This window comes from Acinonyx jubatus, chromosome B1 (assembly GCF_027475565.1).
Source record: "Acinonyx jubatus isolate Ajub_Pintada_27869175 chromosome B1, VMU_Ajub_asm_v1.0, whole genome shotgun sequence".
Taxonomy (NCBI): Eukaryota; Metazoa; Chordata; class Mammalia; order Carnivora; family Felidae; genus Acinonyx; species Acinonyx jubatus.
The window spans coordinates 197,350,397-197,366,454 of NC_069382.1; the positions used below are offsets into that span (position 1 = coordinate 197,350,397).

General features: G+C 51.7%; 1 protein-coding gene across 14 annotated transcripts in view; it reads left to right on the forward strand.

The window, feature by feature from the left end:
- Positions 1–16,058, forward strand: part of LOC106982728 (TBC1 domain family member 14) — a 210,505-nt gene that overhangs the window by 130,978 nt on the left and 63,469 nt on the right. The window contains exon 1 of one of the 14 annotated variants that reach the window (XM_015080912.3): positions 6,928–7,548. The exons of the other annotated variants lie outside the window; for them this stretch is intronic. Coding sequence (XP_014936398.2) covers positions 7,106–7,548 — 443 coding nt within the window. The 5' untranslated portion in view covers positions 6,928–7,105. Of the gene's footprint in view, positions 1–6,927; positions 7,549–16,058 lie in introns of those variants that run through there. 14 annotated transcript variants of the gene reach the window in all.

Sequence of the window (16,058 nt, forward strand, 5' to 3'; positions counted from 1 at the left end):
GAGGGAGAGGGCACACTCAGGTGAGCTCCGAAAGCCACCTGGGTGAGGAGTCTTCCCACTGCCTGGTTCTGTGGAGGCAGGAGACTGGAAGAGACTAGAAGAGCTCACGCTGTACGGCAGGTGTTGACAGTTTGGTTTCGCTTTAGTGAGTACAGTTGTTGGAGTAGTTCAAAGCAGAATCTAAAAGATAGTAATTCATTGTTCATAGCAGCTGCTGGAAAGGAGTTAATCTTGAATTCATATAGATTAAAGTGTCAGCTAAGGAAACAAGATAGCATGGGAAGGGAAACATTTATTCGTTAAAGAGCAAAGTTCTCTGCCCTTTTGCTGCACGACAGAGTTGTCCAGGAAACAGAAAAGAAATTGGTGTCCAGGCCCCACCCTCAGAGGTGAGTTTTACTTTCCTTACTGGGGTGGCATTTGGGCATTGGTTTTTTTGTTTTTTGTTTTTTTTTTTTTTAATATTTACTTATTTTTGAGAGACAGAGACAGAGCATGAGTAGGGGAGGGGCAGAGAGAGAGAGGGAGACACAGAATCCGAAGCGGGCTCCAGGCTCTGAGCGGTCAGCACAGAGCCCCGTGTGGGGCTCGAACTCACAGACTGCCAGATTATGACCTGGGCCGAAGTCGGACACCCAACTGACTGAGCCAGCCGGGTGCCCCGCATGGGGATTTTTTTAAAAGCTCCCTAGGTGGCTCTGTTGTGCAGCCAGGATGGAGGACCACCGGTGAAAGGTATGGAGTGAGTCCAAATCCAAGCCCTTTCAGTTGACCGTGTGACCTCAGGCAAGGTGATAGCTCTGAATTTCCCCGTCCTTAAGACAAGGAGAATCATTCATAAGCCCCTCGAGGTTGAGGGCCTGTGTCCCTGGTCACCAGTGATTGTATTCCGTGCACTCGATGCAGGACCCGGGACGTGCGTAGTTGGCGCTCGCCGTGTATTTGTTGAATGAAAAAGAATTCCCTGTGTGGTGAATAAGCTTCCCTTAGCGTGACGGGCAAGCGCAGGTGACAGTCCCGAGCCTGGAAAGCGAGGGGGGTGACTCCGTTCTGCAGGTGGGAAACTGAGAGGTGGTTCATGTCTTACCCGGAGTCAGCGTGTGCTGAAGCTGGCACGTGAGCCCAGGTCTGCCTGGCACGGAATCCCGTGCATGCTACGCGCGCCTTAGGTCAGCTCTTCCTCCTTAAGGTTCCTAAAATCGGAAGACCGTGGCCGTTCATCCCACCTCTCAACTGTCGGGCTTGCCCAGACGGCTCCTGCCTCGTGACGCTACAGGCTGTCCTTAACTAGCAGCGCGTCTTTCTCTCCTTGCTTCTCAGAGCTTAATAAAAATAAATTCGTACTTGTGCCCTTAGTCAAGTAATGTTCCCTACTGCATTATACAGGATTTTCGCCCTGCCCTCTCTCTCCTCGTGAAAACCTAAGCTGATGTCAGAGAGGGCCTCCCCGTGTAACTTGTGCCCTGTGTCTAACTGCTGGGGCATGTTTGAAGGAGATCTCAAGGAGGCCGTGTGACGCAGGCACGCACGGGTCTTGTGGACCCGGTGACTTCTCAGGGAGAGGCACACAGCCGGGGCACGTGTCAGCGTTAGTTAATGACTGACCTGTGCTGCAGACTGTCCTGCAGGTTTTATGCCAGGCCCTGGGGGGTGCAAAGGCCAAGTAGGATGTGCCTTCCCTGCCCCCAGGGCGGTGGGAAGTGACGCGGAAGTAACTGAAATACACCCCCAGCCCTCTGCCAGGGGGTGAGGTGGGGAGGGGCCCGTCGGCCAGGAAGGCTCCCGAGGAGAGGAGCGGGGTTTGAGCTGAGCTGGTGATGACCAAAGTGGACGGAGGAAGCCCATTCACACGTGTGCCCTGTAGAGAGTGTGACCAGCACCCCCTGCCCCCCACATCTCCATCCTGTACCTCCCCTGTCTGGACCTCACTCCCCAAGGGCAACCGCTGTTGTGACTTGTGACTTCTATCACTGTAGATTAGTTGTCCCCCCCTTTTTTTTTTTTTTGGACTTTGGCTAACTGGAGTCATATGGCACATACTTTGTGTCTGGCTTTCTTCGCTCAACCTTGTGTGACGTTCACCTGGGTTATTGTGTGGCAGCGTTCATTTTCTTTCATTATGGATAGTTTCGGGGTGTACAGATGTACCGCTGAATGTTCTCTGCAGGGGGACGTTGGATCTGCTCCGTTTTTGACAAGTAGGGAGAACGCTGGTCACAGTGTTCTCGCTCATGTGTTTCGGTGCATCTGTACCGGGGTGCTTTAGCGGACGCTGCTGAGTGGTACTGCAGTGCCCTTGCACATACTTGGACTAGGGTGCAGGAGTTCTGGGCGCCACACGGCCTCTCCAGAATTTGGTGTTGTCGGCTTTTTGGTTTTGCCATTCTGGCAATAGAAGTTTAGGTAAAGGGTATTGTGTTTGGCTTTAACTCGGATTTTCCTGACCACTAAGGGTTGGGTGCATCTTTTCAAATTTTACTGACCATTTGGAATCTTCTTTTGTGAAGTGCCTACAGATGTCTTTTTTATGGTTGTTGTTAATTTTTTTTAATGTTTGTTTATTTATGAGAGAGGCAGAGTGCGAGCACGGGGGGGGGGGGGGGGGGGTGTGGTGCAGAGAGAGAGGGAGACGGAGAATCCAAGGCAGGCTCCAGGCTCCCAGCTGTCAACATAGAGCCTGATGCGAGGCTCGAGCTCACAAACTGCGAGATCATGACCTGGGCCGAAGTCAGCGGCTCAACCAAATGAGCCACCCAGGCGCCCCCTGCAGTTGTCTTATTGACTTGTAGGCATACTTGATATATTCAGGATAACAGTCTTTTGTGAGATGTGTTGCAGATATATTCTACACTCTAGCTTACCTTTTCATTCGCTTAATGTTTTTTTTTCCTTAGCGAACAGAAGTTCTTAATTTTAATGAATTCTAACTGACAGAATCTTTCATTTAATGGTTAATGCCTTTTTGTATTTGTTTAAGAGATTTTTTTGTTCTCTTCCAGAAGCCTTGTTTTGCCGTTTCCAACTAGATCCATGATCCATCAGAATTCATTTTCTGTAGTGTGAGGTATTGGTTATTTGCTATAAACATCATCTTTCTCATTGAACCTTTGAAATAAATCAGGTGACCATATATGTTCCATTTCTCACTAATAATAACTATGTAATAGGTCTTACTGTCTGATAGAATGAGTCCTTCTGCTTCTTTGTTCTTTAAGATTATTTTGACTCAGGGCGCCGAGGGGGGTTGGGGGGGGGCGCTCAGCTGATTGAGAGTCTGACTCTTGGTTCCAGCTCAGGTCCCTGATCTCACGGTTTGGGAGATTGAGCCCCGTGTCGGCCTCTGTGCTGACAGTGTGGAGCCTGCTTGGGATTCTCTGTCTCCCTGTCTCTCTTCCCCTACCCAGCTTACGCTGTCTCTGTCTCTGTCAAAATAAATAAATAAATAAACCTTTAAAAAGAAATTTAAAAAGTAAAAGATTATTTTCAGTCTTCTACATACTTTTGATTTCCATATAAATTTTAAAATCAGCTTGGCAATTACCACCAAAAAATCTGCAGTTAGAAAAAATTTTTCTAAAAGTTTATTTACTGAGAAATAGAGGAGGGATTGGGGAGGGGTAGAGAGGGAGAGAGAGAATCCCAAGCAGGTCTGGAGCGGTCAGCACAGAGCCCGACTCAGGGCTCAGTCTCACAAACTGTGAGGTCATGTGATCTGCACTGAAATCAAGAGTTGGATGGTTAACCGACTAAGCCCCCCAGGCTCCCCAAAAGCTGCAGTCTTCTTTGCGATTACATTGAATCTGTTGATCATTTTTTCCTATGCGCAAGCTTCTTGTCTCTGAATGTGGTATTTTCTCCATTTATTTTGATTTCCTGTAATTTTTCCACAATATTTTATAGTTTTTTTTTTAAATGTAAAGGTCTTGCATTTCTTTCATTAAATTTATTCCAAGATCTGTGTAAATTTTTGATGGTTTTACGGATGCCATTTTATAAATGCTGGAAATGCAGTTAATTTTGTATATAGAACTTGAGTCCTGCAGTCTTGCTATGTTGAGTTATTCTAATAGTTTATCTGTGGATTCTTTTGGATTTTCTTTGTAGAAAATGATGTGGTCTGTGGATGAGCTTCACTTCTTCCAATCCTTACGCCTTTCCCTTTGTTTTCTCCATACCGCGTGAGTAGGAACTCCCATACGGTGCCGTACTGGAGTGGTGTTGGCAGAAACCCCATGTGGGTCCTGGTCTCTGGGAGAGCTCTCGCCATCTCCCCGTGGAGTGTGATGTTTGCTGTTAGGACATCTCTTATCAGACACCGTACTTTTTATTAGATACCTTTTATCAGGTTAAGGAAGTTTCCTTTTTATTCCTGGTTTTTATGATTTAAAAAAAAGTCATGAATGTGTTGCATTATTTAGGAAATGCTTTTTTTCTTGCATCTGTTGATGATTATATGTGTTTTCTCCTTTATTTTGTTTGGGATAAGTAACATTGTATTTTTCTAACGTTAAGTAAGCTAAATTTGCATTCTTGGAAAAATCCCAACTTATTTATGGCATACATCCTTTCATGTCTGTCCCTGGATTTGATTTGCTAATATTTTATGATTTTTCTGTCTATATTCATTAGAGCGTGACCTGTAACGTTTGCTTTCTTTCAATGCCCTCGTCAGGTTTTGGTATCAGGATTATGCTGGCTTTCTAAAATGGGTTGAGTGTTCTGTTTCTCAAAGTTTCTATAAGATTTTTCTCTGGTAGTTGGATGAACCTACCGATGTGTTACAACTCATAGAAGTGTACACCAAGAAGCTCACTTTTATTGTGTATGAATTTTAAAAAATAATAAAAAGGGCACCTGGGTGGCTCAGTTAAGTGTCCAGCTCTTGATTTCGGCTCAGGTCATGATCCCATGGTTCATGAGATCGAGCCCCACATCGGGCTTTGTGCTGACAGCACAGAGCCTGATTGGGATTCTCTCTCTGTCTCAAAACAAATAAATAAACTTAAAAAAAAAAAAAAAGGCCTTCATGGGGGAAGTTTTTAAATACACACACACACACACACACACACGCACTCTCTGTATGTCAAATGATCCTCTAGGGGCATCAGAAAGTGTAGTTGAATACATTTTTTCTTGGCTAATGATGCTTACAAATGTGTTTATTGAATGACCTAGTTAATACATTTCCTTTGGGGGTTGGGGGTGGAATAAAAGGTTTGTTCTTTGAAAGAGTTCGTGTCTTTCTTCTTAAATATTTGGAAGAATTCACTAGTGAGGCCATTTGGACCTGAGTTTTCTTTGTGGGTTTTTAAAATATAGATATTTTTGGATTTTGTTTGTTTGTTTGTTTGTTTGTTTTGCTGAGGTGTAGTGGGTAAAGCCTGAGTGGTGCAGGTGGGGGAAGAATTAGGAGGGATGTGGGCAGGTGCAGCTGTAGGATGCTGGTGCAGGGGGAGCGCAGAGAGTCCTGGGAGTGAACCTGAGGGAAGGAAGGAAGGGGAGGGACTTCGACTATCGTGTCCCTGTGGCAGCTGGAGGAGTGATCGGTAACTCCCGAGCCGGACCAGCAGATGTGGACTCCACTCCTGTGGTAGGGAGGAATGGACCAGAAGTTTCCAGCAAGGTAGCAGGAGTTTTAAGTGTGTAAACATAGTCCGAACAGTCCTTCTCAAACGCATGAGCATCGGAGCCACACGGGGGGCTCATTCAAACAGGGCTTGCTGGGCTTTATCCCGGAGTGTGATTCAGTTGGTGCAGGGGGCAGGGGGCTCAAGAATTTGTTTCCAGCTCGTTCCCAGGCCTGCCTCTGGTCCAGGTCCCCGCTGTGGGATCCATGGCTAGAGTCCATTCCTTAGCCAGCACCTCCCCGCCACCAGCTGTGCTGGGGCAAGGCTTTCATTCCCGGAGCCCAGCAGTCTCAGCACTCAGGACCAGTCCAGCGCCGGGTTGCCTCTCAGATTCCATCGTCTGTCTCCTTTTCTTTTTGATTGCAAAAGTAACACATGCTCATTTGGGATTTTTAAAGCAGTAACAGAAATTGGTGTTTTGTGTGTTTGTTTTTGAGAAAGGCGGAGAGAAGGTGCAAGTGAGCAAGGGGCAGAGAGAGAGAGAAACGGGACTCGCCCAAAGTGGGGCTCATGTTCGCCCAAAGCAGGGCTCGAGTGCATCCGAAGTGGGGCTTGAACTCATGACCCGTGAGATCGTGATGTGAGCCCAGCCAAGTCAGATGCTTAATGACTGAGCCACCCAGCAATAACAAGTTTGCAAAGTGAGAGTAAAATTTCTCTTTGCCCCTCACCACCTCCTCTTGCTGGAGATGGCCATCTACTGACTCTCTCTAGTCAGACATTTCTTGTGCAGTTGTGAACACACACACACACACTGGCAGGGCTGATCATTAGACGGAGGACCCTGGCTGGGGCGTGTGGAGGACTTTTTACCATGGGTTAATGTTGGCACATGATTGAGTGAGGCTTAATGATGCCCCAAGGGAGAGCCTACCTGTGTCACTTCTTGTGGGTTTAGAGTAGATCATTTTTGTTGACCTTGAAGTTGTTAGTTAGAGCTTGTCCTTTTTTTATACCTAATGGTATTTGGAGTCATGAAGGTGGGAGAATACTCTAGTGATGGCACTTTTTTTTCCTTTAAGATTTTTTTTTTAAGTAATTTCCATACCCAACATGGGGCTCCAACTTAGAACCCCGAGATCAAGAGTCCCAGGCTCTACTGACCGAGCAGCCAGGTGCCCCCATCTAGTGATGGTTCTTTTAAAAAAACTTTTTTTAAAAATGTTTTTATTTTTGACAGAGTGTGAGTGGGAGAGAGGCAGAGAAAGAGGGAGACACAGAATCCGAAGCAGGCTTCAGGCTCTGAGCTGGCCACACAGAGCCTGACACGGGGCTTGAACCCACAAACCGTGAGATCATGACCTGAGCCAAAGTCGGACACTTAACCGACTGAGCCACCCACGCGCCCCTAGTGATGGTTCTAATGCAAGTTTTTGACAGGAACTTACGTGACAGTGTTGGAACTCACCTGAATACCCGATGGCTTCTTCCACAAAGTACCAGGTCGGGCACACAGGAGATGCTCGCGGTTGTTCCAAATGGGGATTTCGCTTTATTTCTCAGTCAGAGATGCCTGTGGGTCCTGTGGCCAGTTGGCCTCCCCTGGCAGGGGTGGCTGTGGTCTCTGCAGAGATGCGAGGGCCCCCCGGGAACCCACCTGGTCACACGGGCTTTCCTTCCCCGACTGCCCGCCCTCCTCCCTCCGTGTGACTAGTTCAGAGTCAGAGCCCTGCCCGCCCCCGCCCCCGCCCTCTGCCCTCCCAGCTGGTCCGCCCCGTCCTGCCCTGCGTGCCTTAACCTTCCAGACTGTGCTGCAGGGCCCGGAAGGGTGCCCAGGGTGCCTCCCTGGGACTGTGGCTCCGGCTCCCGGCTCCAGGAATGTCGCCCGGGAGCAGTCTGCACTTGTGGGGCTGGCCTTTCGGAGGCGTGTGGCTCCAGTAGACGCGATGGCTGTCTCCCCCGCGCTGCTGTTCGTGGACAGGTTCGTGGTTGCAGTCTCGCCCCTCTTGCTTTTGCTTTTGTCATCACAGGCCTACCTGGAGCTCGGATTTTGCCACGTCTGTAGGTTTTGGTGTGATTCAGCACCCCTGCCCCCGTCGGGCAGAGTTGTTTCTCAGTTTCGAAGGGGTGTGGTCCCGAGGCTCCAGCGAGGGCCTGCGTGCCCCGGGAGCCGGGGGCCCGGGTGTGTGCGCGCGTGCTGTCTGATGCTCGCTGCACTCCCGTGTTGGCTGTTCCCTCCGGTTTTAGGGATCCACTTGATAACATCAGAGGCTCCTTGGCTAACCTTTTCTGAAGGAAGAGAGACGCTGAATATTTCTGGCTCTCGGGTACTTGTGACTGTGTGTGCGACTAGGAGCTTTGGGCCTGCTGTTTGGCCACAGTAAGAACACCTCAGTGTCTGTCTCAGTCGCCTCATATTTCCTGTAGGGCAGATGGGGTTTTATCACACAGGAGGTTGGGTTTGTAGGATGCGGTTTTGTGTCCTGTGTGCCTGTGACAGTTGAGTGGGCTGGCCTTTTCCCCTTGTGTTTTCAGAGCGGAGTCAGAGGCCCAGTGTAAATAGATGTGGCAGTGGGGCATGTTGATTTCTGATGGTGGAGATCTGGGGAAAAAAAAAAAAAAAAAGTAAGAAATAGGCTTTGGAGGAATCATTTACCGTTTTTGCCTTCTCTACCCCGGAGGAGTACCAGGATTTAGATGTCCCTTCAGGAGCAAATTCCTTAGCCTCGCCGAGACTCTGTTTCCTGTCTGTGCCATGTGGGTGGACTGTGATCCCTTTCTGGGTCGTGCCTCCATGTGAGGACCCTCCAGCAAGGGCTTCCCTCCAGAGTTCCATCTCTCATGCAGAATATGTGGGACGTGCCAGGCGCGGTACGGGGCACCTGACAGGTGATCTGTGAAGGGTGGTTGTGATTCAGGAAATGGTGGAGAAGATACCCGTCTGTTCTGGGAATGGAACGTGACAGTGTTTTAGCGGATTTCTGAGGACTTTGGAACAAGCTTTGGTTATGTTTTGTCAACGACACAAAGGAAGGAGAAAGCAAGAAGCCCCAGGGAACCGTCGAATTACAACCTGGAGTTCACATGCACAGTATCTTGAAGGAGGAGGACTTTGGAGGTTTATTTCCCAAGATTCCAAGGAGTTTTGAGCAGTCCCTGCTGAGTGTCTGTGGCCCGTGGAACCTGCTCCTCCAGGTCCAGCAGGTCTGCGCCCTTCCACCCCCGCCGTCCTCCACCCTCTGGGGCAGTGTGGACAGCTGCCGGGCAGCAGCCGTGGATGTTCGGGTCCAAGTCGTGGTTCCGTGTTGCTCTGTGTGTCTCTGGGCAGGACTCCCCAACCTCTCTGAATGCTGGCTTCCTCTGTTTCATTTCATTTTATTTTATTTTTTTAAGGTTCGTTCATTTTTCAGAGAGAGAGCGGGAACCAGGGAGGGGCAGAGGGAGACCCAGAATCTGAGACAGACTCCAGGCTCTGAGCTGTCTGCACAGAGCCCGATGCAGGGTCTGAACTCACAGACAGGTGAGATCGTGACCTGAGCCAAAGTCGGATGCCTAAGTGACTGAGCCACCCAGGCGCCCCCTGGCTTGCTCTGTTTTAAATGGGCAGGTATAATTCTTGTGTGTTCTTTCTGAAAATTCCTCCAAAAAGCGTGTGTTCGATAAACATGTTTTCCTGTATGCCAGGAACTGTTCTAGGCCCTAAAGGCACCACAGTAAACACAAGAGACGGGACTCACCCTCGTGGACTTTACATTCTGTGATGAAGGCACATAAAGGAACAAGTTGGTAACTCTCGTGCAAGACATTTGAGTGCTTACACCAGGTAGGGCCCTGGCTCTGGGTGCTGCCCTCAGCACACACTTCACGTGCTCTGAAATACACCGGTCCAGGGACCCAGATCCAGCACCTAATCTTGTCTGTCAGCTAGCATTCTAGATTGTTCCTGGAATCACCTTATTTTGACTTCAGTAATGTCTGAAAGTTAGTGGGGGCGGGGCTGAAAGGCACCACCTCAGCCCCACACCATTTAAGAAGAAAGGGGTCTGTCCTTGGACTACACGGTCTCTTGTCGAAAAATGGAGAGGTGGAACTTTGGATGGAAGTCCTTGCTGGGGGGGCACCTGAGTGGCTCAGTCAGGTAAGTGTCAGACTTCGGCTCAGGTCATGATCTCAGGGTTTGTGAGTTCGAGCCCCGCGTCGGGCTCTCTGCTGTCAGCGCAGAGCCCGCTTCGGATCCTCTGTCCCTCCTCCCATCCCCCTTCCTGCTGTGCGCCCTCTCTCAAAAATAAATTAACATTAAAAAAGTCCTCGCTGGAGTGTCCTCACATGGAAGCACGTCCCAGGTTTCCAAAGCCAAAAGGACAGTGTTAGAATTATGATGTTAATGATGCTTGACCTTCAGGACTCCTCATGTCTGCCTAATTTTGTGTTCATAACTAAACATTTTTTTTTTATGTCTAGAAGATTCCCCCAAATGAATAAGCTTCAAGGCCCCGTAAAACTGGGATCTGGCCCTGCAGGTGGCTGAGAGGGGGGACACTGCAGTGGCAGGTGTCCTGACGTGTGGGCAGTGGAGGACCAGGTGGAGCACGGCCCTGATGAACCCACAGCTTAGCTCTGGCTGGTTGTCGTGCAGGAACACGTGCCTGTGTGGCCAGCTCTTACGGTATGTCAGGAGAAGCCAGAAGCCCAGGTTTTTCTTTGATTTCTCGATATTTAAAAATGCCGATAAATATTTCCAGCTGGAAAACTCTGTGCAGGCAGAAAGCACAGGCTCCCAGCGTGTCACCTCTCCTTGTGGCCCCTGCACACACACCTGCCCCGATGAGTTGTGTGTTATTTCACTTAGTTCTCCGAAGACTTGTTATCTCCATTTACAGATGAAAACCGTGAGGCCCTGGGCCTTTGCTGCTTTGGTGGGGGGGTGTGGTCTCGAGGGTAGGGGGTGGGGGTGGAGGCTGGGGTGGGGAGCCCCGATTGGAGCCACAGCTAGGCCCCTTGTAGCCTCCTGCGCGTCACTTCTCAGCCAGGAATAGGTGATAACAAAGTTATGTCCCACCTTGCAGTTTTCTTGGAGCAGGTAAGCACCTGGGCTGCCCGTGCTGGGAACCTGGGGTTCAGATTTGGGGGCCTCTCACCAGGAAGGCCCCCGTTCTGCCTCTGCCTGAAGTTGCTGGAGCAGGGTGGTCAGGTCAGCGTGACGGGACCGCAGGTACGCCTGTGGCCCCTTGGTGACAGTTGCCTTTCAGCCGTTCTGTCGTGTTCCTGCGCGCACGTCCCTGCAGCCTTGCTGGTCTGTATGAGGTCTGGGAGTGGACGGCAGTGTGTGTGCACAGCCCTGCTGACCACAGGGCTGGCTCTGTGCCCTTCCAGAGTTCTCGGCTGTGTGGTCGGAGGCTGTGCCGGACTGCAGAGGCCTGGAAGGGCGGGGGTCTGAGTCCCTGGTGGGCGACCTTAGGAACTTACCTAACTCGTAGGAGGTAGGCCGTTCTCCTTGGGACGCTTGTATCGTGCTCACTGCTCCGGCTCACGGCTGGGGTCCTGAAGCGCAGGGCAGAGCAGGTGCATGAGCCACGCGGGCTGAGCCGCCAGTGCCTTCCCAGGTGCGGCTCCATACGGTTTCACTTCTCTTTTCTAAGTGTTTATCGTTTGTACCAGTGCAGCATCACTGGCCGTTTCACTTGCTCTCCAGCTCTTTGTTGGTTAGGGCACTTGCCACCCGACACAGCAGGGGCTCCTGGCACTCGCCACCTAGCCTTACTAGGGACGGGCAGGAAAATCGGGCACTGTTTTGGGGTTTGATAAAGCCTTCCTGATTTGGAAGATGGGGGTGGGGGTGGTGCAGAAGCACTAATTTTCTCTTTTTCTGTTTTTCAGTCATCTCTACACCCGGCATGGGGTTGGAACATACCACCCCCGAGATAAGAGTTGCACGCCCCACCGACTGAGCCAGCCAGGCACCCCTCGCTTCCTTTCTTGTTGGCAGAAATCCCTAATTTAGCAACGGCTTCTTTATATATGAACTTTTTTCTTCCTTTTTATTTTTTTTTTTAAGTTCATTTATTTTTGAGAGAGGGAGTGTGTGTGAGCAGGGGAGGGGCAGAGACAGAGGGAGAAAGAGAGAACTCCAAGCAGGCTCCACACCGTCAGTGCAGAGCCCGACATGGGGCTCAAATTCACAAACTGTGAGATCACGACCTGAGCCGAAACCCGAGTTGGATGCTTAACCGTCTGAGCCACCCAGGTGCCCGTGTTAACTTTGTCCAATAGGCGATACGCTTGCACGGTACAAAATCCAGAAAGTGCAGTAGAGTGTGTGGTGAAGAGTTTTGTTTCTGCACCGTGCCACCGGGTAAGCTGTTGCACGAGCACAGAATGCCCATTTCCGTCTTCTCCCAGAGGTAGTCTGTGCTGGTATGAGCAACGCAGGTGCACATACTGTGTGGCGTGCTTTATGCTGTTACGTGCTTCGCTTTTTGCCTTTAACGACGAATAGTTGTTGGTCCTTCAAAAAAATGGCCCTGACCCCCTTTTTTTTAAAAAAAAGGCTTGATTTATTTAAGTAATCTCTACACCCAGTGTGGGCTCAAACTCATGACCCCAAGATCGGGAATCACATGCTCTACCAACGGAGCCAGCCAGGCTATCCCCTGACCCTTCTTACTGATGTATATGGACACGTCATGAACCCCTGGGTAGTTTTCGGTCTTTTTTGACACTTTGAAGAACACTCCGTCCCAGCTGGCGCATTTCGGTGCAATGACACGCACATTTGTCATGTGTTCAGCAGCCTGTGTGGCTGGTGGTCCGTCCTGGGCGGTGAGGGCCTGACCCCTCTGTCAGGAGGCGTGGGGCGTTCAGGTCTCCAGGTTGTATGTTTCCCCACTCGCCCCGCTTTGGCCCTTGTCACATGTCAGCCCCCTCTACTTCCTGCCTGGGAAGTATAAGCACTATAAGCCACGTGATAAGGCACTGGACAAGCCTGGCGAAGGAAGGATCCTGTGGCTTATAGTGTGGGGGAGTCGGAGGAAAGGGAGCACCGGTCAGAGTCTGCATAAAGCCGTGCCCGACTGGTCTTGGTGATGACCAGGTCCTGATAGTCCATTTCGTCCCAGTTACCTGTGTCCGTGCCTGATCTTGCCCCTGCTACTGATGATGCCCCTCACTTGTGGGTGGCACTCCACAGCAGGCAGGAGAGCTGACAGGCAGAAATTAACACGCCATTGTTTTTAGCGTTACTTTGTCATGGGTGTCCCATGTCTCTTCCTCTGAGTTGTTAACCTATTGAAATGAAAAGAATGATTGTTCCAGCCAGGGGGAGATGCCCCATTCAAACCCTGGCTCCCTTTTCCTGCCCAAGGGTCTTTTCTTTTGCTTCCTGCAGGCTCTTAGCATTATTCTTTTCCCTTGTAGTTGGGCGTGGCTTAGTCACGGACAGCCCCAAAGTGTATTTCCGGAGGCCTCTTCAGCATTGTTGGAAAATGTGTCCGGATAGGATAGGCGTTATCAACAGATCCCTGGTGGGGCCAGCCCCTGCTGGGTCACCTTCCCTCAGCCCACCATTCCTGTAAACCTCGCCTCTCATCTGCCCCCCTCTCTAATGCCTTTAGGGTGCAGAGTGTTAGCTCGGCTGAAGGGGATTGAGCTGCAGGACAGTGCTGTCAGTCCCCTAATGGAGAAACGCCACGTGGTGATGATGGTGACAACAGCTGCTGTTGTCGTGAATGTGAACCGAGTGTGTGTGATACAGTAGGCCAGGCCTGTGAGGTCCTCGCCTTGTTTGACCCTTGAAACGCGCCTGGGGGGCAGGCCCTCACGTCTCCTCTTTCAGGAGCACTTTGAGGGTTGGGGGAACGACATGTGCCATGGTGCCACAAACAGGTGGAAGCCATTGAAGGGATTTGGGGAACAGGGCTGGTGCCATCCATCTGTGCCCACTGTGTGGCGGAGAGATTTCTGGAGCATCATGTTGGATGCAGCGGGAGTTCTGCAGGGGCCCAGGGCTTGATGGATCTTGGTCCTGTGCTCCAGGCACCCGAAGAAAGGGTGGGGCAAGCACACTGGGGGGTGGGGGTGGGGTGGGGTGACAGGCTGTGTGCCTGCCCGGATGTGTGCGCGGCCCCGAATGACCCAAGGAGGAGGACTGGGAAGAGGGGCCAGACCCTTGCCAAATCAGGTGAGAGCTTTGGAGCTAACCTGGGGAGAGACTGAGGGTTTCCGAGCAAGTAAGACTGCCTCTTGTGGTGCGGCCCTCAGAAAAATTCAGTGCAGGAATGAGAGATCTCCGCTCTGGCCACCTGCCTGCGGGGGTGCTCCCGGGACGAGGCTCAGGAAGGATTGTAAGGCCCTCGTCAGCCTCTTAGAAATGAGGTTCACCTCGTTTGTGGACAAGTCCTCAGTGCTTCCCCTTCAGCCATTACTCCTCCGCTGGCTGCAGGATGTGAGCGGGCATCCTGGAGGAAGGGGGCTAGTCAGGAGGAAAGCCGTGCCCGCCCCCACGTGGGTGCCTGTGGGTGAGAGGTGCGGGTGGGTGGGGCAGGCTTCAGCATCCGGAGCCCGGGTGGCTCTCAGGGAACCCCGATGCCGACAGCTTTGGTTAGACCGTGTCATTGTGCCCTGCGGATTGAGGACCCACTGGTTGTTTATTGGCCCTTGCTGATTTGATTCCCTTCCGGCGCAGGTGAGAGTCTGGCCCATTTTGGTGTTGTTTCTGCCCTTCAGAGACTGGATTGAGGTCGACAGCTGAGGTCCTTGATGCTGCCAGTAGAGTGAATGCTTCTTCCTTCGCAAAGGATTCTAGCTAGCCCTGGGGCAAAGGGCCCTCTACTGGGGATGCAAAACAAAGGGAGTCTCGATGACTGGTTCTGTGTCCGGCTTGGAACGGTGCTCCGGGCGCTGCCCGCAGCCTTCGTGCACAGCTGCTGGCTGCCCCCCAGGAGGGCTCTGGCCTGGGAGCAGATTGTGGTGTTCTATTCCGCCCTCCTCCCTCCTCTCCCAGCAACCCCTCACCGCCCCCCCTCCCCCACCTTCCACGGCCCCTTCTTTCAGGGCATTCTCTTAACCCTGCTCAGAGCTTATCTCTGTTTAGTTCTTAGTCCTGGGCCTTGTTTTGTCTGGACTTGCCCTTCACCTGGAGCGTGTGTGGAAGCTTGCACTTAGGCATCACTGCCGCCCTCGGAGGTGGTTCACTCCACGGGCCCCAGGTTGGAGGGTGATGGGCTGAGGTCCCATTCTGCCTCCTCATAGCTCTGCACCTGCCTCCCCTGCACATGCGGCTGCCCCGTTTGTATAGAGCGCCTCCTGCGTGCTGGATAGAATTCTGGGGATGCAGAGGTGACTCTGCCCTGCCCCCCCACAGCCCGCACCCCTAGAGACAGGTGTGTGGAGAGAGGGTGTGCACCCGACAGGCACAGAGCAGCAGGGTGGGTGCTGTGGAAATAGCTTCCGTGGGAGCCCAGGCCCGGAGGTTGGACGGGCGGCAGCCGGTCTGGGTCGGCTTTGCAGAGTGAGTCCAGAGGTTCTGCAGAACCAGGACGGACGGGAGTACTTCCCGAAGATGGTGGTGGGACAGGTGGATTTGAGGAAGCTTGAATCAAGCAGTCCCTGTGTTCTGCCCCCTGGTGAGGTGTCACAGATACTGGCTATGGCCACTGTCTACTCCACTACATGAGAGCGCTTAGGCTGTCTGAGGGCCAGGGCTTCTGCTAACTCGCTATGGCACAGGGCTCGTGAAGGGACAGCCTGAGGGATCCACGGCTGTGTCTTCCCAAGGGCGCCTCTGGCTTAGGAGGACCGCACAGGGTTAAAGGGAACCGTCAGGGCTACTGGGCTCTCCCTGCCCCATCTGAGTTCTCTCACTGCACCTGCCCGGGAGTGGGGTTTGGTTACATGATGGGAGGAGGCAGGTCCTCGGTTCCATGTGGCCTCCTGGGCCCAACAGCCAGATCCATGCCAGCCTTCCGATGACCCACCGACCTGAAAGGGGAGCAAGAGGCACCGGTTACCTGTGCCAGTGACACACACAGCTGAAGCTAGGGAGGGAGGTTCCGAGGTCCTCAGCTCTCATCCACAAAAAATAATAACAGCCAAAGATGCCTTTGATAAGTCATGGTCTGTCATGAATCATGATTTTGGTAAGTTTCATCTGCACTACATTTGTACAGATTTACATCGTTGTCCAGTGGACGGAAAAACCAATGTTTCTGTTCCTCTTGCCCCTGCTGGCCCCGTCTCTGTGACCAGGACCACATTTACATTCCGCCTCCCGGAGCACAGATGCCCAGTCGCTTCTGTGGGGTTCTCTATTCCGTTCCTTGTCCCTCTAGACCCTCACTGACACGCGCCCCTCCACAATAGGGTTGAGGTTCATCAGGAGGTGTAGCCCTCACTCCTGTCCCCTCCCCTTCCAGGTGCATTGGGGTTCCTCACCGTTAGTCCCTTGTGCCCAGTCCCCTTCTCCAGAGGCAACTCCTCTTTAGCAAAACGTCAGCT